Source organism: Mya arenaria, chromosome 5 (genome assembly GCF_026914265.1).
Source record: "Mya arenaria isolate MELC-2E11 chromosome 5, ASM2691426v1".
NCBI lineage: Eukaryota > Metazoa > Mollusca > Bivalvia > Myida > Myidae > Mya > Mya arenaria.
The window spans coordinates 7,742,702-7,767,988 of NC_069126.1; the positions used below are offsets into that span (position 1 = coordinate 7,742,702).

Consider the following 25,287-nt stretch of genomic DNA (forward strand, 5'->3'; position numbering starts at 1 on the left):
ATTGATCACATTTTTTCTTGCGGTTATGCTGCATGAAGCCAGTAGAGCATGTAAGCAAATTCCATGAAGCGCCCAAGAGCTTTTTGGTCATTTGCTCGCTTGCCCAACTGCGTTCATACAACATAATTGCAAGGAAAATTGCAATCAATACATATATTAACTTTTTAAAAATATTGGTTATGACTAAAAATTAGCAGTATCTTCTCCAATTGAGTATTTGTTCTTAAAGAAAAGTTACCAACAACAAATGTTTGAATAAACGTATGGCTGCTTTTTGTAGCATCCGATATCATTGGTTAATTGATGTCGCCCTAATCCAATCGGAGTGGAATATTTAAATAAACAATGACATCATAACTCCTTGCACATTATACAATATGAACATCAAGTTTTTGTCTATACAAAGGAATAGACGAAAGTACCCGATAAATATAAACATTGATAATGCAAATAGCAGTTGTCCTAAAACTCTAACAGATTTGTAATATCGTCATTTTATATATCAGCATCGTTTTTCGTATGCTGCTATGATAGTACACAAACTTAAACCATCTTCGTTCAGAATTAACAATGAAATGACATATACAATAAAACAAAACTTTATTATTTAGATGTTGTTTTTAATGAAAAATCACAGAAAAAGAACAGTTGAAGCCGAGTGTATAGAACGTTGATAAGTTATCCACACGTTATCTCTTAGTCAAAGTTAGCACATTTAAATGATGTGATTGGTTAATGTTAACAATTTAATTAATGTTGACCAATCAATAAATGTCTTAGCTAAGGTTGACCAATCCGAAGAGTTTTTATTAGTTTTATACACTTTGCTGTAGTTCTAAAAATTAATTGACCAAAAATACCATCTATAATGCATGTAGGGGCTTCGTCGCTCCAACTGCCGTTGGACTGACATTGGCGTACATTGACCCCATTACGCGAGTAGCCAGTCTCACAGTTGTACGTGGCAAACTTCAGATACGTGGTGCCAGGGTCAAAGTTCACCTGTCCATTGTCGGGGGCTTCCAGGGCCAAGCAATCTTAAACAGAGAATACAATGCTATGAAATAATTGATATTTCGTCTATACTATAGTGAATTCATTACAATTATACTTTCAGTTTTTTGTCTCACCTTTTTAAGAATGGGGCTGAGGCCTTTCAGAATGCGAAAATTCTTTTTTCCAAACAAACTATTTGGGGGTCCAACTTATTATAATAAAAGAGAGAAAAATATTTTTTGCTCAAAACAAGAAATAGGTTGTGTTATTTTCACATTTGAAAGTATATGTTTCATCTTTGGGAATGGGGACAAAGTTTGGCACCAATTTGTTCTTTTGATCAGTTAGTTCAAATCCTTGTAGTGCTTGGCTCAAAAAGGAGTAAAAGGCCCTTCAATGTAAAATTCTTAAGAAACCCGGCACACATTTTACCAGTCAAGAGCTAATAGACTAGAATATACGAACTTAATTATTTCACACACTTTTAGTGCACACCGATATTTAATCTCGTTTCTTCAATATAGCACAGGTTTAGCTCATCACTGGTAAAATGTTTGGGAGGCTTTCTGTAGGTTTGAATTATAATAGTCGGCATGGTGATGGATTTTGGAATTTTTATAAATGTTTAACTAAGCTTCCGAGTAAGAATTCAGAGACTTAAATTTGGAAATAAAATGTTAATTGTAACAATAAATGTATCGTAACCATAGTTGAAGTCATTGTTCATTATTCCATCTACAAATTATCTAATTAATTTTGCTTTAAATTATTATGCAAAATAAAAATGTGTTATTGATTCTAGTAGCTTTCATGACTAAAGTGTGGAAGCAAGCTATTCCAAGACCAGGTAGGAAGCATATTGTTTGACCACCGAATTCTGCACCAAAAACTTGTATACAAACAATATACTTGTTGTATTAATAAGGAAAATAACTATCTTCACAATAGTTTTATATATATTAATGTAAAAACTGCAAAAACAAGCTCAGTAGCCAAAAGTATAAACATAAACCCCGTCTAATGACACAGGGTAAACGCCCAAGACATAGAACACAAAACAATCACAAACAAGAAACACTGAACAACAGCACAAGCCTAGCATAACAATGATTAACTTTTCAGCAAATTCGTAAATATGCGAAAATATATATATTTCCACCATTGATCATGGTAACAATACATTAAAACTTTAAATAATAACATTTTATTTCACAAAACCTAACCACTGTGAAAATGCATGGTTAATGATTTAAATTTCTAACTTGGAATACTTTTACCATACTCTTGGGTTGAATACTTAAGAAATCTTTTCATGTCAATTAATGTTAAATAGTATATGAAGTTAATGAAGATGCTCATCACAGATTATAGACACCTCCCTTACCAACAATTGTACATGTAGGCGGGCCTGCACTCCAATTTTCATCTTCCTGACATGTGGCAGAGGTGGCTCCAGCCTGCGTATAGCCTTCATTACATGTGTAAGTCACTACTGATCCAAATAAAGTTGATGACGATGTTGCATTTCCATTGGTTGGCTGACTGGGACTCCCGCAATCTGTCCATGGACAAATTATTAGGCATACCAAATATGAAAACTGGCCAACCCACCAGTTTAGTCCAGTTAAGATTGAATTTAATAAGATCTGTTAAACCTTATTCTTATTTAACATACTCGGTACACAGCAGACATTGCAAAGACTTAAAAACATTTTATAGGGTCGATATCGGAACAAAAATGTTTAAAATGCGGAGACAATGCTAAATCCAATGATAAAACATTAAAAGCTGAAATTGGAGCTCTCGGATTTACCAAATTATGTTCAAATAAGACTATGCCAGTTGCTTTTTCGCATTAATTCATAAAAGTAAGTAAAATGACACCATTTCAACAAAGTATTAAAACATTGTTGCCAACAAACAAAATCTATGAACGAACCCCTTTATATCTCGAACTAGATAAAAAATTAAGTTTTTTTATATTTTTTCTTCTTGTTCTCTTGTAAGTTTGGTATACTTTTACCAGACCCACTCAACCTTGACAAAACTTGACTGGTTGTTCAGTCGGGTATCGCACACTTTACAAGAGCTGTCACAGAGACAGCGCGCTCTACTATTCCGCCGCTTTTCAGTGTAAGGATTGAAAAGTTTTGGCGAAAAATGCATGGATCACTGTTAGATTAGATTTCAATGCAATATATAATGTGCGGAGATATTAACATAAATGTGGTTACATGCAAAATGTTAACCAGAATTTTTAAGTGTAATAATAAAGGGCCATTATTTGTAAAACGCAGTTATCTTACTTGATTATTCAATTAGGTTGGGTGGTTGAATACCATTGTATTAAGTCTCAATGCAATACATCAAGAAGTTGCTGAGATATTATCCTATGTGTGCTAACATGCAAGACCTTAAACAGAATTTCTAAGTCGCATAATAAAGGGGCAAACATTATATTATATGAAAGATAGAGTTATCTTACTTGATTAAATAAGAAGGTTAAATGGTTGGGAGCCTGTGTGTAAAGTTTCAATGCAATACATGATGAATTTGCTGAAGCATTGACTTAAAAGTGGTTACATGCAAAACCTTAACCAGAATTTCTATGTTGAATAAAAAAGGGCCATTATTTGAATTTAATGCAAACTAGAGTTATCTTACTTGGTTATTTAAGTAGATTGGATGGTTGAGTACCATTTTATAAAGTCTCAATGCAATTCATCCAGTAGTTGCTGAGATATTAACCTATGTGTGCTTACATGCAAAACCTAACCAGAATTGCTGAGTCGAATAAAAAAGGGCAATTATTTGCATTAAATGCAAACTAGAGTTATCTAACTTGGTAAATTAAGTAGATTTGATGGTTGAATACCATTGTATCAAGTCTCAATGCAATACCAGAAGCAGTTGCTGAGATATTAACCTATGTGTGCTTGCACGCAAAACCTTAACCAGAATTTCTAAGTCAAATAATAAAGGCCTATTATTTGCATTAAATGCAAACTAGAGTTATCTAACTTGGTTAATTGAGTAGGTTGGATGGTTTAGTACCATTGTATCAAGTCTCAATGCAATACCTCAAGTAGTTGCTGAGATATTTAACTATGTGTGCTTGCACGCAAAACCTTAACCAAGGGGTGACGCCGACGCAGACGCTTGGGTGAGTAGTATAGCTCTCCTTATTCTTCGAATAGTCGAGCTAAAAATAGATAAAAATCATTCTATAGAAAGACCAAGGTTTGTTAACATCATTTTTTGTTCTGGTGAACACTGAATGATAATAGAATTACTTCTCTGACGCAGAAAACATGAATCTCTGAGTATTTTCTTGCATTGAAGGGACATTTATATCCAACTTAATGTAAATTGCTATACTGCTTGCAGATCTCTATGCCCCCCACAAATAATTTTGTTTAGTACTAACATTATATAGGGAGACTATAACCCAGTATTACATTGTATCGATGCTCTCAAATCCCTTCCGCTTAAAATACTATTGCTTAGTATCAACGTAACGTTGGTCTCCTATCGCTCAGTTCTACATGGTCTTGATGCTCTCAGACCCTTAACCCAGTTCTACATTGTCTTGATGCTCTGAGATCCCTAACCCAGTTCTACATTGTCTTGATGCTCTGAGATCCCTAACCCAGTTCTACATTGTCTTGATGCTCTCAGATCCATAACCCAGTTCTACATTGTCTTGATGCTCTCAGATCCCTAACCCAGTTCTACATTGTCTTGATGCTCTCAGATCCCTAACCTAGTTCTACATAGTCTTGATGCTCTCAGATCCCTTCAGACATTATATTTGGAGCCTATAACCCAGTTCTACATGGTCTTGATGCTCTCAGATCCCTTCAGACATTATATTTGGAGCCTATAACCCAGTTCTACATTGTATTGGTGCTCTCAGATCCCTTCAGGCATTATATTGGGAGCCTATAACCCAGTTCTACATTGTCTTGATGCTCTCAGGTCCCTTCAGACATCATATTGGGAGAATTTAACCCAGTTCTACATTGTATTGATGCTCTCAGATCCCTTCAGACATTATATTTGGAGCCTATAACCCAGTTCTACATTGTATTGATGCTCTCAGGTACCTTCAGACATCATATTGGGAGCCTATAACCCAGTTCTACATTGTATTGGTGCTCTCAGATCCCTTCAGACATTATATTGGGAGCCTATAACCCAGTTCTACATTGTCTTGATGCTCTCAGATCCCTTCAGACATCATAATGGGAGCCTATAACCCAGTTCTACATGGTCTTGATGCTCTCAGACCCCCAAACCAGTTTTTCATTGTCTTGATGCTCTCAGATCCCTTCAGATATTATATTGGGAGCCTATAACCCAGTTCTACATTGTATTGGTGCTCTCAGATCCCTTCAGACATTATATTGGGAGCCTATAACCCAGTTCTACATTGTCTTGATGTTCTCAGGTCCCTTCAGACATTATATTGGGAGTCTATAACCCAGTTCTACATTGTCTTGATGCTCTCAGACCCCTTCAGACATTATATTGGGAGTCTATAACCCAGTTCTACATTGTCTTGATGCTCTGAGATCCCTAACCCAGTTCTACATTGTCTTGATGCTCTGAGATCCCTAACCCAGTTCTACATTGTCTTGATGCTCTCAGATCCCTAACTCAGTTCTACATTGTCTTGATGCTCTCAGATCCCTAGCCCAGTTCTACATTGTCTTGATGCTCTCAGATCCCTAACCCAGTTCTACATGGTCTTGATGCTCTAAGATCCCTTCAGACATTATTTTGGGAGCCTATAACCCAGTTCTACATTGTATTGATGCTCTCAGGTCCCTTTAGACATTATATTGGGAGTCTATAACCCAGTTCTACATTGTCTTGATGCTCTCAGACCCCTTCGGACATTATATTGGGAGTCTATAACCCAGTTCTACATTGTCTTGATGCTCTCATATCCCTAACCCAGTTCTACATTGTCTTGATGCTCTGAGATCCCTAACCCAGTTCTACATTGTCTTGATGCTCTCTGATCCCTAACCCAGTTCTACATTGTCTTGATGCTCTCAGATCCCTAACCCAGTTCTACATTGTCTTGATGCTCTCAGATCCCTAACCCAGTTCTACATGGTCTTGATGCTCTCAGATCCCTTCAGACAATATATTTGGAGCCTATTACCCAGTTCTACATGGTCTTGATGCTCTCAGATCCCTAACCCAGTTCTACATTGTCTTGATGCTCTCAGATCCCTAACCTAGTTCTACATAGTCTTGATGCTCTCAGATCCCTTCAGACATTATATTTGGAGCCTATAACCCAGTTCTACATGGTCTTGATGCTCTCAGATCCCTTCAGACATTATATTTGGAGCCTATTACCCAGTTCTACATTGTATTGGTGCTCTCAGATCCCTTCAGGCATTATATTGGGAGCCTATAACCCAGTTCTACATTGTCTTGATGCTCTCAGGTCCCTTCAGACATCATATTGGGAGAATTTAACCCAGTTCTACATTGTCCTGATGCTCTCAGACCCATTCAGACATTATATTTGGAGCCTATAACCCAGTTCTACATTGTATTGATGCTCTCAGGTACCTTCAGACATTATATTGGGAGCCTATAACCCAGTTCTACATTGTATTGATGCTCTCAGATCCCTTCAGACATTATATTGGGAGCCTATAACCCAGTTCTACATTGTCTTGATGCTCTCAGGTCCCTTCAGACATCATAATGGGAGCCTATAACCCAGTTCTACATGGTCTTGATGCTCTCAGACCCCCAAACCAGTTTTTCATTGTCTTGATGCTCTCAGATCCCTTCAGATATTATATTTGGAGCCTATAACCCAGTTCCACATTGTATTGGTCCTCTCAGATCCCTTCAGACATTATATTGGGAGCCTATAACCCAGTTCTACATTGTCTTGATGTTCTCAGGTCCCTTCAGACATTATATTGGGAGTCTATAACCCAGTTCTACATTGTCTTGATGCTCTCAGACCCCTTCAGACATTATATTGGGAGTCTATAACCCAGTTCTACATTGTCTTGATGCTCTGAGATCCCTAACCCAGTTCTACATTGTCTTGATGCTCTGAGATCCCTAACCCAGTTCTACATTGTCTTGATGCTCTCAGATCCCTAACTCAGTTCTACATTGTCTTGATGCTCTCAGATCCCTAGCCCAGTTCTACATTGTCTTGATGCTCTCAGATCCCTAACCCAGTTCTACATGGTCTTGATGCTCTAAGATCCCTTCAGACATTATTTTGGGAGCCTATAACCCAGTTCTACATTGTATTGATGCTCTCAGGTCCCTTTAGACATTATATGCGGAGTCTATAACCCAGTTCTACATTGTCTTGATGCTCTCAGACCCCTTCGGACATTATATTGGGAGTCTATAACCCAGTTCTACATTGTCTTGATGCTCTCATATCCCTAACCCAGTTCTACATTGTCTTGATGCTCTGAGATCCCTAACCCAGTTCTACATTGTCTTGATGCTCTCTGATCCCTAACCCAGTTCTACATTGTCTTGATGCTCTCAGATCCCTAACCCAGTTCTACATTGTCTTGATGCTCTCAGATCCCTAACCCAGTTCTACATGGTCTTGATGCTCTCAGATCCCTTCAGACAATATATTTGGAGCCTATTACCCAGTTCTACATGGTCTTGATGCTCTCAGATCCCTTCAGACATTATATTTGGAGCCTATAACCCAGTTCTACATTGTATTGATGCTCTCAGATCCCTTCAGGCATTATATTGGGAGCCTTTAACCCAGTTCTACATTGTCTTGATGCTCTCAGGTCCCTTCAGACATCATATTGGGAGCCGTTAACCCAGTTCTACATTGTCCTGATGCTCTCAGATCCCTTCAGACATTATATTGGGAGCCTATAACCCAGTTCTACATTGTATTGATGCTCACAGGTCCCTTCAGACATCATATTGGGAGCCTATAACCCAGTTCTACATTGTATTAGTGCTCTCAGATCCCTTCAGACATTATATTGGGAGCCTATAACCCAGTTCTACATTGTCTTGATGCTCTCAGGTCCCTTCAAACATCATATTGGGATCCTATAACCCAGTTCTACATGGTCTTGATGCTCTCAGACCTACAAACTAGTTTTTCATTGTCTTGATGCTCTCAGATCCCTTCAGACATTATATTTGGAGCCTATAACCCAGTTCCACATTGTATTGGTGCTCTCAGATCCCTTCAGACATTATATTGGGAGCCTATAACCCAGTTCCACATTGTATTGGTGCTCTCAGATCCCTTCAGACATTATATTGGGAGCCTATCACCCAGATGTACATTGTCTTGATGCTCTCAGACCCCTTCAGACATTATATTGGGAGCCTATAACCCAGTTCCACATTGTATTGGTGCTCTCAGATCCCTTCAGACAATATATTGGGAGCCTTTAACCCAGTTCCACATTGTATCGGTGCTCTCAGATCCCTTCAGATATTATATTGGGAGCCTATACCCCAGTTCTACATTGTATTGGTGCTCTCAGATCCCTTCAGACATTATATTGGGAGCATTTAACCCAGTTCTACATTGTTTTGATGCTCTCAGGTCCCTTCAGACATCATATTGGGAGCCTATAACCCAGTTCTACATTATCTCGATGCTCTCAGATTCCTTAAGACATTATATTTGGAGCCTATAACCCAGTTCTACATTGTCTTGATGCTCTCAGATTCCTTCAGACATTATATTTGGAGCCTATAACCAAGTTCTACATTGTCTTGATGCTCTCAGGTCCCTTCAGACATTATATTGGGAGCCTATAACCCAGTTCTACATTGTATTGGTGCTCTCAGGTCCCTTCAGACATTATATTGGGAGCCTATAACCCAGTTCTACATTGTATTGGTGCACTCAGATCCCTTCAGACATTATATTGGGAGCCTATAACCCAGCTCTACATTGTCTTGATGCTCTCAGGTCCCTTCAGACATCATATTGGGAGCCCTTAACCCAGTTCTACATTGTCCTGATGCTCTCAGATCCCTTCAGACATTATATTGGGAGCCTATAACCCAGTTCTACATTGTATTGATGTTCACAGGTCCCTTCAGACATCATATTGGGAGCCTATAACCCAGTTCTACATTGTATTAGTGCTCTAAGATCCCTTCAGACATTATATTGGGAGCCTATAACCCAGTTCTACATTGTCTTGATGCTCTCAGGTCCCTTCAGACATCATATTGGGATCCTATAACCCAGTTCTACATGGTCTTGATGCTCTCAGACCCACAAACTAGTTTTTCATTGTCTTGATGCTCTCAGATCCCTTCAGACATTATATTTGGAGCCTATAACCCAGTTCCACATTGTATTGGTGCTCTCAGATCCCTTCAGATATTATATTGGGAGCCTATAACCCAGTTCCACATTGTATTGGTGCTCTCAGATCCCTTCAGACATTATATTGGGAGCCTATCACCCAGATGTACATTGTCTTGATGCTCTCAGACCCCTTCAGACATTATATTGGGAGCCTATAACCCAGTTCCACATTGTATTGGTGCTCTCAGATCCCTTCAGACAATATATTGGGAGCCTTTAACCCAGTTCCACATTGTATTGGTGCTCTCAGATCCCTTCAGATATTATATTGGGAGCCTATACCCCAGTTCTACATTGTATTGGTGCTCTCAGATCCCTTCAGACATTATATTGGGAGCATTTAACCCAGTTCTACATTGTTTTGATGCTCTCAGGTCCCTTCAGACATTATATTGGGAGCCTATAACCCAGTTCTACATTGTATTGGTGCTCTCAGGTCCCTTCAGACATTATATTGGGAGCCTATAACCCAGTTCTACATTGTATTGGTGCACTCAGATCCCTTCAGACATTATATTGGGAGCCTATAACCCAGTTCTACATTATCTCGATGCTCTCAGATTCCTTAAGACATTATATTTGGAGCCTATAACCCAGTTCTACATTATCTCGATGCTCTCAGATTCCTTAAGACATTATATTTGGAGCCTATAACCCAGTTCTACATTGTCTTGATGCTCTCAGATTCCTTCAGACATTATATTTGGAGCCTATAACCAAGTTCTACATTGTCTTGATGCTCTCAGGTCCCTTCAGACATTATATTGGGAGCCTATAACCCAGTTCTACATTATCTTGATGCTCTCAGGTCCCTTCAGACATTATATTGGGAGCCTATAACCCAGTTCTACATTGTATTGGTGCTCTCAGGTCCCTTCAGACATTATATTGGGAGCCTATAACCCAGTTCTACATTGTATTGGTGCACTCAGATCCCTTCAGACATTATATTGGGAGCCTATAACCCAGCTCTACATTGTATTGGTGCTCTCAGGTCCCTTCAGACATTATATTGGGAGCCTATAACCCAGTTCTACATTGTCTTGATGCTCTCAGGTCCCTTCAGACATTATATTGGGAGCCTATAACCCAGTTCTACATTGTCTTGATGCTCTCAGATTCCTTCAGACATTATATTGGGAGCCTATAACCCAGTTCTACATTGTCTTGATGCTCTCAGATTCCTTCAGACGTTATATTGGGAGCCTATAACCCAGTTCTACATTGTCTTGATGCTCTCAGGTCCCTTCAGACATTAAATTGGGAGTCTAAAACCCAGTTTTACATTGTCTTGATGCTCTCAGATCCCTTCAGACATTATATTGGGAGCCTATCACCCAGTTCTACATTGTCTTGATGCTCTCAGATCCCTTCAGATATTATATTGGGAGCCTATAACCCAGTTCTACATTGTATTGATGCTCTCAGATCCCTTCAGACATTATATTGGGAGCCTATCACCCAGTTTTACATTGTCTTGATGCTCTCAGATCCCTTCAGACATTATATTGGGAGTCTATAACCCAGATCTACATTGTCTTGATGCTCTCAGACCCCTTCAGACATTATATTGGGAGTCTATAACCCAGATCTACATTGTCTTGATGCTCTCAGACCCCTTCAGACATTATATTGTGAGTCTATAACCCAGTTTTACATTGTATTGGTGCTCTCAGATCCCTTCGGACATTATTTTGGGAGCCTATAACCCAGTTCTGCATTGTCTTGATGTTCTCAGGTCCCTTCAGACATTATATTGGGAGTCTATAACCCAGTTCTACATTGTCTTGATACTCTCAGACCCCTTCAGACATTATATTGGGAGCCTATAACCCAGTTCTACATTGTCTTGATGCTCTCAGATCCATTCAGACATTATATTGGGAGCCTATAACCCAGTTCTACATTGTCTTGATGCTCTCAGATCCCTTCAGACATTATATTGGGAGCCTATAACCCAGTTCTACATTGTCTTGATGCTCTCAGGTCCCTTCAGACATTATATTGGGAGCCTATAACCCAGTTCTACATTGTCTGGAGCTCTCAGGTCCCTTTAAACATTATATTGGGAGCCTATAACCCAGTTCTACATTGTCTTGATGCTCTCAGGTCCCTTCAGACATTATATTGGGAGTCTATAACCCAGTTCTACATTGTCTTGATGCTCTCAGACCCCTTCAGACATCATATTGGGAGTCTATAACCCAGCTCTACATTGTCTTGATGCTCTCAGACCCCTTCAGACATTATATTGGGAGCCTATCACCCAGTTCTACATTGTCTTGATGTTCTCAGGTCCCTTCAGACATTATATTGGGAGTCTATAACCCAGTTCTACATTGTCTTGATGCTCTCAGACCCATTCAGACATTATATTGGGAGTCTATAACCCAGTTCTACATTGTCTTGATGCTCTCAGATCCCTAACCCAGTTCTACATTGTCTTGATGCTATGAGATCCCTAACCCAGTTCTTCATTGTCTTGATGCTCTCAGATCCCTAACCCAGTTCTACATTGTCTTGATGCTCTCAGATCCCTAACCCAGTTCTACATTGTCTTGATGCTCTCAGATCCCTAACCCAGTTCTACAGGATCTTGATGCTCTCAGATCCCTTCAGATATTATATTTGGAGCCTATAACCCAGTTCTACATGGTCTTGATGCTCTCAGATCCCTTCAGACATTATATTTGGAGCCTATAACCCAGTTCTACATTGTATTGATGCGCTCAGATCCCTTCAGGCATTATATTGGGAGCCTATAACCCAGTTCGACATTGTCTTGATGCTCTCAGGTCCCTTCAGACATCATATTGGGAGCCTTTAACCCAGTTCTACATTATCCTGATGCTCTCAGATCCCTTCAGACATTATATTGGGAGCCTATAACCCAGTTCTACATTGTATTGATGCTCTCAGGTCCCTTCAGACATCATATTGGGAGCCTATAACCCAGTTCTACATTGTATTGGTGCTCTCAGATCCCTTCAGACATTATATTGGTTGCCTATAACCCAGTTCTTCATTGTCTTGATGCTCTCAGACCCACAAACTAGTTTTTCATTGTCTTGATGCTCTCAGATCCCTTCAGATATTATATTTGGAGCCTATAACCCAGTTCCACATTGTATTGGTGCTCTCAGATCCCTTCAGACATTATATTGGGAGCCTTTAACCCAGTTCCACATTGTATTGGTGCTTTCAGATCCCTTCAGACATTATATTGGGAGCCAATCACCCAGATGTACATTGTCTTGATGCTCTCAGACCCCTTCAGACATTATATTGGGAGCCTATAACCCAGTTCCACATTGTATTGGTGCTCTCAGATCCCTTCAGACAATATATTGGGAGCCTTTAACCCAGTTCCACATTGTATTGGTGCTCTCAGATCCCTTCAGATATTATATTGGGAGCCTATATCCCAGTTCTACATTGTATTGGTGCTCTCAGATCCCTTCAGACATTATATTGGGAGCCTTTAACCCAGTTCTACATTGTATTGATGCTTTCAGGTCCCTTCAGACATCATATTGGGAGCCTATAACCCAGTTTTACATTGTCTTGATGCTCTCAGATTCCTTCAGACATTATATTTGGAGCCTATAACCCAGTTCTACATTGTCTTGATGCTCTCAGACCCCTTCAGACATTATATTTGGAGCCTATAACCCAGTTCTACATTGTATTGATGCTCTCAGGTCCCTTCAGACATCATATTGGGAGCCTATAACCCAGTTTTACATTGTCTTGATGCTCTCAGATCCCTTCAGACATTATATTGGGAGCCGTTAACCCAGTTCTACATTGTCTTGATGCTCTCAGACCCCTTCAGACATCATATTGGGAGCCTTTAACCCAGTTCTACATTGTCTTGATGCTCTCAGACCCCTTCAGACATTATATTGGGAACCAATAACCCAGATGTACATTGTCTTGATGCTGTCAGATCCCTTCAGATATTATATTGGGAGCCTATAACCCAGTACTACATTGTCTTGATGCACTCAGACCCCTTCAGACATTATATTGGGAGCCTATAACCCAGTACTACATTTTCTTGATGCACTCAGATTCCTTCAGATATTATATTGGGAGCCTATAACCCAGTTCTACATTGTCTTGATGCTCTCAGGTCCCTTCAGACATTATATTGGGAGCCTATAACCCAGTTCTACATTGTATAGGTGCTCTCAGGTCCCTTCAGACATTATATTGGGAGCCTATAACCCAGTTCTACATTGTCTTGATGCTCTCAGGTCCCATCAGACATTATATTGGGAGCCTATAGCCCAGTTCTACATTGTCTTGATGCTCTCAGATTCCTTCAGACATTATATTGGGAGCCTATAACCCAGTTATACATTGTCTTGATGCTCTCAGGTCCCTTCAGACATTATATTGGGAGCCTATAACCCACTTCTACATTGTCTTGATGCTCTCAGGTCCCTTCAGACATTATATTGGGAGCCTATAGCCCAGTTCTACATTGTCTTGATGCTCTCAGATTCCTTCAGACATTATATTGGGAGCCTATAACCCAGTTCTACATTGTATTGGTGCTCTCAGGTCCCTTCAGACATTATATTGGGAGCCTATAACCCAGTTCTACATTGTCTTGATGCTCTCAGGTCCCATCAGACATTATATTGGGAGCCTATAGCCCAGTTCTACATTGTCTTGATGCTCTCAGATTCCTTCAGACATTATATTGGGAGCCTATAACCCAGTTATACATTGTCTTGATGCTCTCAGGTCCCTTCAGACATTATATTGGGAGCCTATAACCCAGTTCTACATTGTCTTGATGCTCTCAGATTCCTTCAGACATTATATTGGGAGCCTATAACCAGGTTCCACATTGTATTGGTGCACTCAGACCCCTTCAGACATTATATTGGGAGCCTATAACCCAGTTCTACATTGTCTTGATGCTCTCAGGTCCCTTCAGACATTATATTGGGAGCCTATAACCCAGTTCTACATTGTATTGGTGCACTTTAGACATTATATTGGGAGCCTATAACCCAGTTCTACATTGTATTGGTGCTCTCAGGTCCCTTCAGACATTATATTGGGAGCCTATAACCCAGTTCTACATTGTATTGGTGCACTCAGGTCCCTTCAGACATTATATTGGGAGCCTATAACCGAGTTCTACATTGTATTTGGTGCTCTCAGGTCCCTTCAGACATTATATTGGGAGCCTATAACCCAGTTCTACATTGTCTTGATGCTCTCAGGTCCCTTCAGACATTATATTGGGAGCCTATAACCCAGTTCTACATTGTCTTGATGCTCTCAGATTCCTTCAGACATTATATTGGGAGCCTATAACCCAGTTCTACATTGTCTTGATGCTCTCAGGTCCCTTCAGACATTATATTGGGAGCCTATAACCCAGTTCTACATTGTCTTGATGCTCTCAGATCCATTCAGACATTAAATTGGGAGTCTATAACCCAGTTCTACATTGTCTTGATGCACTCAGACCCCTTCAGACATTATATTGGGAGCCTATAACCCAGTACTACATTTTCTTGATGCACTCAGATTCCTTCAGATATTATATTGGGAGCCTATAACCCAGTTCTACATTGTCTTGATGCTCTCAGGTCCCTTCAGACATTATATTGGGAGCCTATAACCCAGTTCTACATTGTATAGGTGCTCTCAGGTCCCTTCAGACATTATATTGGGAGCCTATAACCCAGTTCTACATTGTCTTGATGCTCTCAGGTCCCATCAGACATTATATTGGGAGCCTATAGCCCAGTTCTACATTGTCTTGATGCTCTCAGATTCCTTCAGACATTATATTGGGAGCCTATAACCCAGTTATACATTGTCTTGATGCTCTCAGGTCCCTTCAGACATTATATTGGGAGCCTATAACCCACTTTTACATTGTCTTGATGCTCTCAGGTCCCATCAGACATTATATTGGGAGCCTATAGCCCAGTTCTACATTGTCTTGATGCTCTCAGATTCCTTCAGACATTATATTGGGAGCCTATAACCCAGTTCTACATTGTATTGGTGCTCTCAGGTCCCTTCAGACATTATATTGGGAGCCTATAACCCAGTTCTACATTGTCTTGATGCTCTCAGGTCCCTTCAGACATTATATTGGGAGCCTATAGCCCAGTTCTGCATTGTCTTGATGCTCTCAGATTCCTTCAGACATTATATTGGGAGCCCATAACCCAGTTATACATTGTCTTGATGCTCTCAGGTCCCTTCAGACATTATATTGGGAGCCTATAACCCACTTCTACATTGTCTTGATGCTCTCAGATTCCTTCAGATATTATATTGGGAGCCTATAACCAGGTTCCACATTGTATTGGTGCACTCAGACCCCTTCAGACATTATATTGGGAGCCTATAACCCAGTTCTACATTGTCTTGATGCTCTCAGGTCCCTTCAGACATTATATTGGGAGCCTATAACCCAGTTCTACATTGTATTGGTGCACTTTAGACATTATATTGGGAGCCTATAACCCAGTTCTACATTGTATTGGTGCTCTCAGGTCCCTTCAGACATTATATTGGGAGCCTATAACCCAGTTCTACATTGTATTGGTGCACTCAGGTCCCTTCAGACATTATATTGGGAGCCTATAACCGAGTTCTACATTGTATTTGGTGCTCTCAGGTCCCTTCAGACATTATATTGGGAGCCTATAACCCAGTTCTACATTGTCTTGATGCTCTCAGGTCCCTTCAGACATTATATTGGGAGCCTATAACCCAGTTCTACATTGTCTTGATGCTCTCAGATCCCTTCAGACATTATATTGGGAGCCTATAACCCAGTTCTACATTGTCTTGATGCTCTCAGGTCCCTTCAGACATTATATTGGGAGCCTATAACCCAGTTCTACATTGTCTTGATGCTCTCAGATCCATTCAGACATTAAATTGGGAGTCTATAACCCAGTTCTACATTGTCTTGATGCTCTCAGGTCCCTTCAGACATTATATTGGGAGCCTTTCACCCAGTTCTACATTGTCTTGATGCTCTCAGATCCCTTCAGACATTATATTGGGAGCCTATCACCCAGTTCTACATTGTCTGGATGCTCTCAGATCCCTTCAGATATTATATTGGGAGCCTATAACCCAGTTCTACATTGTATTGATGCTCTCAGATCCCTTCAGACATTATATTGGGAGCCTATCACCCAGTTTTACATTGTCTTGATGCTCTCAGATCCCTTCAGACATTATATTGGGAGTCTATAACCCAGTTCTACATTGTCTTGATGCTCTCAGACCCCTTCAGACATTATATTGGGAGCCTATAACCCAGTTCTACATTGTCTTGATGTTCTCAGGTCCCTTCAGACATTATATTGGGAGTCTATAACCCAGTTCTACATTGTCTTGATGCTCTCAGACCCCTTCAGACATTATATTGGGAGTCTATAACCCAGTTCTACATTGTCTTGATGCTCTCAGACCCCTTCAGACATTATATTGGGAGTCTATAACCCAGTTTTACATTGTATTTGTGCTCTCAGATCCCTTCAGACATTATTTTGGGAGTCTATAACCCAGTTCTACATTGTCTTGATGCTCTCAGACCCCTTCAGACATTATTTTGGGAGCCTATAACCCAGTTCTACATTGTCTTGATGTTCTCAGGTCCCTTTAGACATTATATTGGGAGTCTATAACCCAGTTCTACATTGTCTTGATGCTCTCAGACCCCTTCAGATATTATATTGGGAGTCTATAACCCAGTTCTACATTGTCTTGATGCTCTCAGATCCCTTCAGACATTATATTGGGAGTCTATAACCCAGTTCTACATTGTCTTGATGCTCTCAGATCCCTTCAGACATTATCTTGGGAGCCTATAACCCATTTCTACATTGTCTTGATGCTCTGAGGTCCCTTCAGACATTATCTTGGGAGCCTATAACCCAGTTCTACATTGTCTTGATGCTCTCATGTCCCTTCAGACATTATATTGGGAGCCTATAACCCAGTTCTACATTGTCTTGATGCTCTCATGTCCCTTCAGACATTATATTGGGAGCCTATAACCCAGTTCTACATTGTCTTGATGTTCTCAGACCCCTTCAGACATCATATTGGGAGTCTATAACCCAGTTCTACATTGTCTTGATGCTCTCAGTCCCCTTCAGACATTATATTGGGAGCCTATAACCCAGTTCTACATTGTCTTGATGCTCTCAGACCCCTTCAGACAATATATTGGGAGCCTATAACCCAGTTCTACATTGTCTTGATGCTCTCAGTCCCCTTCAGACATTATATTGGGAGCCTATAACCCAGTTCTACATTGTCTTGATGCTCTCAGACCCCTTCAGACATTATATTGGGAGCCTATAACCCAGTTCTACATTGTCTTGATGCTCTCAGACCCCTTCAGACATCATATTGGGAGCCTATAACCCAGTTCTACATTGTCTTGATGCTCTCAGACCCCTTCAGACATTATATTGGGAGCCTATAACCCAGTTCTACATTGTCTTGATGCTCTCAGATCCCTTCAGACATTATATTGGGAGCCTATAACCCAGTTCTATATTGTCTTGATGCTCTCAGATCCCTTCAGACATTATATTGGGAGCCTATCATCCAGTTCTACATTGTCTTGATGCTCTCAGATCCCTTCAGACATTATATTGGGAGCCTATCACCCAGTTCTACATTGTCTTGATGCTCTCAGATCCCTTCAGACATTATATTGGGAGCCTATCACCCAGTTCTTCATTTCCTTGATGCTCTCAGATCCCTTCAGACATCATATTGGGAGCCTATCACCCAGTTCTTCATTTCCTTGATGCTCTCAGATCCCTTCAGACATTATATTGGGAGCCTATAACCCAGTTCTACATTGTCTTGATGCTCTCAGACCCCTTCAGACATTATATTGGGAGTCTATAACCCAGTTCTACATTGTCTTGATGCTCTCAGATCCCTTCAGACATTATATTGGGAGCCTATAACCCAGTTTTACATTGTCTTGATGCTCTCAGATCCCTTCAGACATTATATTGGGAGCCTATAACCCAGTTCTACATTGTCTTGATGTTCTCAGGTCCCTTCAGACATTATATTGGGAGTCTTTAACCCAGTTTTACATTGTCTTGATGCTCTCAGACCCCTTCAGACATTATATTGGGAGTCTATAACCCAGTTCTACATTGTCTTGATGCTCTCAGATCCCTTAAGACATTATATTTGGAGCCTATAACCCAGTTCTACATTGTCTTGATGCTCTCAGATCCCTTCAGACATTATATTGGGAGCTTATCACCCAGTTCTACATTCTCTTGATGCTCTCAGATTCCTTGTACCACTCAAAATATACTTTTGTATATATAGTATAAAGTTATAAACAGTGTATTGGTACCCCATAAATTTACATTTGTCGACAACGAGTGTCCAGGGACTCATAGCTAAACATATGTAGGGAAAAACCTGACCAAGTATTAATGTAGAATCAAGCGGCCATCTTGGCCTGTTATTTACCTTTGATGACACACACTGGCTGCGTTTCCCATGTGTTATTAGACTGACAAGAAATCGTGGCGCTTCCTTGTAATTCAAACCCTGTCTCACATTGAAATGACGCAACAGAATTGTACGTCGTTGAAGTGTATGTGACTGTTCCATTCGTTGGGTCCGATAAACTGCCACAATCTGAAAAGAGAAAATCCCCATGTATGTATAAAAGTCAATGACCACAAGCTTGAAAACTTAGCAGTGGCAGATACAGGATTGACATAAGAGGCAGCTTTACTTAGGCCTAAAAAAAAAATATACATTTGGTTCGGGTTACCCGACCCTACCTACGGAATAGGCGCCGTTTTTAAAGTCGGTTTGAAAAAAAAAATGAAAAACTAAAAAAAAAAAAATCCTTTTTTTTAAATTTCTTTTCAATATGTAGTTTAAAACCTTAAATGCTTATACAGAAGATAACTTTAACACTATTCTCCAATGATGAAAATAACATTCTTATATAAAGCCTAATTAAAAAAATAATAAAAAAGCCTACCTACCCTACCTATTTTTGAAAAGGATGTAACCCTAACCAAACAAAAAAAATTAGGCCTTAGTGGCGGTTTAGTTTGTGTTCACCAAGCCGGACAAGTGACAGGGTGTCCAGCGTGTTTTGTGTTTTCCGTATTTTAAGTGAAGGAAATGTGTGATGCGGAATAAACTGGCGGTGTTCGAAGAGATTTTGGTGATTTGGGAGGATATTTTCACCTGGTAAATAAGTTTTTCACTTTTCTTGCAATATAAATACGCCTTCCCGGAGGCCACACGTGTAAGCTTCTCTCATTATTTTAACCTATATGTTTCTAGAGGCATTAACAAAAAAGTTATTGAATGTATAAGCTGAATGATTGCTGGTTTACAAAATTGCGTGACTTGAAACTGTGTTTTTAGTCAAAGTGCACCTTTCTTGTACCTATTTTATCTATTTTTCATTGAATTTTGGCATATTTGTTTTATTTTCGACGGTTAGTGCACTTACAGGGGCACTATATACATTTCCCTCACTTAAAATTCGGGAAACACAAAACACGTTGGACCCCCTGAGTGAGGTTTCCTCTGGGTACTCCGATTCCCCTACAACACAAGAACACACTCTCGCGTAGCATCGTGCCAACGAGAGTAATTAATATAATGCTGTGATAACTTGTTTCACAATCGTCGTAAAATAGATCAGTTAACTATTTTAGGGGCGCAAGCATTTGACATGCTCCCTTTCCTCTGAACGGAAACTGGTAACGACATTGTGCATTTTTGGCGATTTCTATTACTTTCTTTCTCTTGTATTGATATAAAAAGTAAACTTGGGACACTGAAAGTCTGAAGGAGTCTAATAGTTCGACCATTTGACATCTATTAAGTTTCCATTAAAAAGTTTGTCAAAACGTTTGGCTTTGTATGGGAAAAGACTAAGCGAAATGTACTTTTGTGTTTACATACATGCCATATTTTCTGGAGACCATTCAGGGGGACTTGTTCAAAAGGCTGAAAATTCAGGGGGATTTTGGTTGTATTCAGGGGGATTTTTTTATAATTACTACAAATTAATTGATCACTTGTTGTAAAAGTTTCCTTTTGGAGAGTTTCACTCACATACTGTGGTTTCACTTTGTCATTATTGCCTGATGTAAAATTTAAAAAAAAATTAAATTCCGGGGATCCCCTGAGATCGGGGGATGGATCGAAATTCCGGGGGATTTCCCCCCGCCGGGGGGATATGGCATGTATGTGTTTAATTAACCAAGTTTCACGAGATGTATAGTTAGAATATATTATGTAAAACTTCATGAATAAGGGGTGGGGTGGGGGTGTATTCTTAGTTATTAGAGATAAGCTAATATGTTCCAACCGACTCTTGACCATGACATTTTTGGCGCAGAACAAATGATGACGTCATTGTTCAGAACTTTGTTAAAGTTAACAAAGTTGTTAACGTAATTGTTGTTAACTTTCAAATCTAAATTTCTCTGAAACTTCCATGTGTATATTAGTTATCTGCAGTATTTCCTGCCGATGGTTGAGACAACTTTTTCATTTGTACCAGTCTTATTTCAATACATGAGTGAAGTGTGTATTGGATGAGTGACAGTAGGCCTTTAAACACCCGCGAAAGTTGAAATTCTGAAATGATTAAGCCTAGTACAAAATGATTGCCTATCTGCAATTTCATTGGATGAAATGTATTCAAATGGCTGAAATTGTTTGTTATAATTTAATTACGTACAGCTAAAAATAGAATAAAATTCCAGCAGCTAAAACTGCGTGAAAAAAAATGAAGATTAAAGTTGACGGTTAATTAACTACCTTTAATAGTACAAGTAGGCTGGTCACCGCTCCAGCTTCCATTAGTCTGGCATGTGACCTCGAATACACCATCCGGAGCGTACCCTGTGTTGCACGTATAACTCGCGGTCGAGTTGAACGTTGTTGTTGTTAGAGCCACACTACCGTTATCTGGACTTTCCAAGCTGCCGCAGTCTTATATAATAAAACAAACATCGAGATTCAATACACGTATATGTATCATTTTAATATTTAACTCAGACAGTTTTGCCCAAAGGGTGCGGGGGGCAGAAACATTTTTTTCTTATATGTATATATAGGCTTAAATATACAAAAATAATTTGTTTCTGCCCCCTGTGGTTTTGCCATTGTCCAATTGGTCGTGAAAAACAAAGCTTTTATTGTTAGATAATGACATTGAAGAGGTTAAATGGCGCTATTTTTTTAGGTGACACTCTAATTCAAAATCAATACATTAACATGTATAAGAAACATGCATTTTGAGTGATACGTCTTGAACTACTTACTAAATAATACATTTATGTGAACTTTTAATTACTGATAAAAGATTAAAACCGTGATTTTAATAGCTGAAAACGCAAAAATATTAAGTGAGTGGTGAGTGTTAAAAGATTTTCTGCACATTTCTTTCAAATTAAACTCGGATTCCTTCATAAGAACCATTGTTTTCGACATTTGTTCATCCTTTTAAATATGTTGGTATATCAAAACAATATTATTAATTGTGGTTAATCTTAGTTGGGAGTAAGTGTGCGTCTTTAACTTCGTTCTGTGTGTGCTCGTAAACACCTGTGAGTCTCACCGATAATTGTGCACGTGGGGACCGTTCCGCTCCACGTCTGCGCGACTGTACACGTGGAACTACTGTCTCCCGACGTAAAGTTGTATCCGGTATCACATCCGTACGTCAATGTCGCGTCATATGTTGTATCTGTGTAATTAGCATAGCCTCCTGTTGGCTCAGTCGGTGTTCCGCAATCTTAAATGACGTGATATAGTTTATGACGTTTATTCATTAATCAACTATTACCAGATTACGTATTCAACGTCATATGGGGACAATCGCGGCACCAATACCAAACAATCGAAGACGATATATTCCAAAACTCGGCCAATTTCGACCAAACTCGGCCATAATCATCAAAAACGGCCAATATGAGTTTCCTTCGTTTTGATTGGCTACAAAACTGGCCAAATATAGGATTTGAGATATGGGCCATTTCCATTGGCTGTCGAAACTCGCCTAATATGAGAAATATGCTGGGAATTATTTTAAAAGGTAGCCATTTTGTTTTCCGTTTTACGTCTGTTTTGAAAATTTTGTGCTTCGTTAATTAATAACATTATACTATGAGATATATACACACATAATACACCTATATAGACGACTTATTTGGAGACGTTTTTCCCCGAAATCTTACGTTAATACACAAAACTTTGTAAAGGGCTGTAACTTATGTTTGAAAAACTCGTGGCCCAATCATTTGAATGTTCTTTTAAGTAAGATATTTAACAATGTTATTTGCATTGTTTCAGTTTTGTCTATCTTTTATATAAAATATTGTGTAAATGTATTTATGCAATAAGATAGGATTTAATTTTTAATTTTGATAGAAAATTGCCAAAGTTTTAGGCAAACGTACATACATGTGTATAAAATTAACAAGAAAGACTGCAATTGCCATCTAAAACATTCACATTTACCCTTAATAGCGCAAGTTGGTACAGGATCAGACCACGTCCCTGGAAAGAATAACGAACATTGAATTAAAAGACAAAACTTTTAGAAAAGATATTCCGTAAAATAGCTACATAAATGTATTTCTATAAGCTTGATCTAATGCGGGTTTTTTTTTGGCATTCACTCCGCCCGGATTATGCACCAGTCAAATGTCCCCCCCCCCCCACAACCCCCAGGTCCAGGGAATAGCGGTGACTTTGATTTTCAATCCAGCCAATCCCAGTTAAAATCCCCGTCCTGCGGGAACAAACTGCTAGTAAAATCCCCGCCAAATGCCCCCCGCAACCCGGGGAAATCCTAACTAAGGCCCATTCCTCGCTATTTTCGGCGCAAAAACAAAACCACAGCATTCACTCGGCACTGTGGGGCCACCTGGAAGGTAAAAACACGGCCCATTACCCCGCCGTCTCCGGTATACCAACCGGACATTGGGGGTCGTGGTTACAATTGACTGGTGCATTAACAGTTGTGTATTTGGGTCATAGGCAGGTGTTTATCGAGACTGCAAGAGTCATTAAACCTTAAACTGTCCTGTGACAGATACATGGCACCAGATGCATTAAGTGTTTTATGGAAAAAAAACTTTAAAAACAAAAGTTTAAACATAAAAAATGTCAAAATTAATATTTTTACATAGATAATGAAAATAAACTTGCAGTAAGTTATTTTGATGCCATTAAAGCTTAAAATTCTGTGCTGTTTCAAAGTGCACAAATGAATCAATTAATTTGACTCAAATACGTACAGATGTTTTTAACTAGTTCAAGTTTCCCGAATACTTTAGGCTGGTTAAGTCAGGAGGTCAAACTTAATGTGCCCATGGAGAGAAACACCTAAGACGTGGTTTACCTTTATATGCTAACGTTAATAATTGCCTAATACAAAACAGTACAATTGCTTACAATTACGGAAGAAAAGAAATATAACTTTTAATAATAAATCTTAAATCTTAAAAATAATAAAGTTTAGGCATAATGTTAAAGGTGAAATTAATTTCGTTTGATTTTGTCCTGCTCTTACCGGCGCCGGTATCGCACTGGCGGAAGTTGACGGTGGTGTTGATTCTGTATCCGGTATCGCACGTGTAAGAAGCGAAGTTTCCATTGACGTCCACCAAACCATTCTCCGGATTCTCGAGCGCGGGACAGGTTGCTAGACAAATGGAATTAGCTCTGCAAATCTAGGATAATCACAAAATGTATATATCTTTTCATAGTCTTCAATTTGTTTCTTTAATAATCAGTAAAATTAATGTCTTAACATGTCTGCATTTATACAGACACAATCATAATTATAGATTTGTATGGTGGCATATAAATGCCGTAAGATAACCTGTTAACGTTCGCGAATTGTTTCGTGTTAACCACTTAATTTTCGCTATAATGTTGTATAGCTTAAAAAGGTAAAAGGTCATGGGCACTTTCTAGCCAGTTTTAAGTCTTATGATATTTATCTTACAAAAAAAAGTAACGCGAATATTAATTAGATAGCTGGCTAATAAGTGGTTAACACAAGCATTTCGCAATTGTAACTTAACAGATTATCTTACGGCAGTTATATTTTCTGTTTATAATATGTAAAACGGCGGCAATTGGTTAGCGCGGTTGTAGTATAAGTGCAGTCGCTTTACACCAAGGCACCCGCGGTTCGATTCCGGGCTTGGACGTATGTGGGTTCTAATGGTGGTCACCAAGCAGGACAATTGGGTTTTCTCTGGGCACTACATGTATGCTTTCTCACAAAACATGACCACACTCTCGAGCAACATCGTGCTTACAAATGTGACTGAGCTTGTAACTTTCTTCATTACTGTTCTAACAGATTTACTGTTATGACAATTTTGTTTAGTTTTTGTCATGGAATGAGCCAATTTTTGCGTAAATATCTGCAAACCATTGAAAAAAAAATGCTGACAAAAGATGCAGATTATCATATTTCGGTTCGAAAATTAATACATTTATGGCTAAAAGCGTTACTTACAGTTAACAATTTAAGCATAAAATCTGCGATCTACTTTTGTCAGCAGTCTGATATGACTGGTTTCAAAGCATTTTCGCATAAATTGGCTCGTTCCAAGACAAAAAAATCCTAGTTTTTGGCCCAATGTGACCTACTTTTTAAATTGCGGTGATATTTTATCAAGGGTAACATTCTGTCCAAGTTTGGACATAATCTGACCAATCATTACCATGACATGGTTACAGACAAAAATGATTTGGTTTAGTGGCCTTGTGACCGAGTTTTAGGGTTAGGACCAAATATGATGCCTCTATTGTATTTCAGCGATTTTTCAAACATTTGACCTTGTGACCTAGTTTTTTGACCAACTTTT

At 39.2% G+C, this 25,287-nt stretch overlaps 1 protein-coding gene across 1 annotated transcript; it reads right to left on the reverse strand.

The window, feature by feature from the left end:
• Window positions 1–23: 23 nt before the first annotated feature.
• Window positions 24–24,762, reverse strand: LOC128234425 (sushi, von Willebrand factor type A, EGF and pentraxin domain-containing protein 1-like). The gene is made up of 8 exons (XM_052948662.1): window positions 24,696–24,762; window positions 23,976–24,107; window positions 22,017–22,193; window positions 21,215–21,388; window positions 18,884–19,054; window positions 2,381–2,554; window positions 922–1,037; window positions 24–107 (listed from the first exon to the last, which is right to left on the reverse strand). The coding sequence occupies exons 1-8, from the start codon at window positions 24,760–24,762 to the stop codon at window positions 24–26; spliced, it is 1,095 nt and encodes a 364-aa protein (XP_052804622.1).
• Window positions 24,763–25,287: the final 525 nt, after the last annotated feature.

Bases quoted from the DNA above. Each gene is read 5' to 3' on its own strand.
- LOC128234425 (XM_052948662.1), bottom strand. From the start codon at position 24,762: ATGAAGAAAGTTACAAGCTCAGTCACATTTGTAAGCACGATGTTGCTC. The intron at 22,194-23,975 runs GTAAGAGCAGGA...ACGTCATTTAAG, and splicing joins CCAGTGCGATACCGGCGCCG to ATTGCGGAACACCGACTGAG. The intron at 19,055-21,214 runs GTAGTTAATTAA...TTCTCTTTTCAG, and splicing joins GCCTACTTGTACTATTAAAG to ATTGTGGCAGTTTATCGGAC.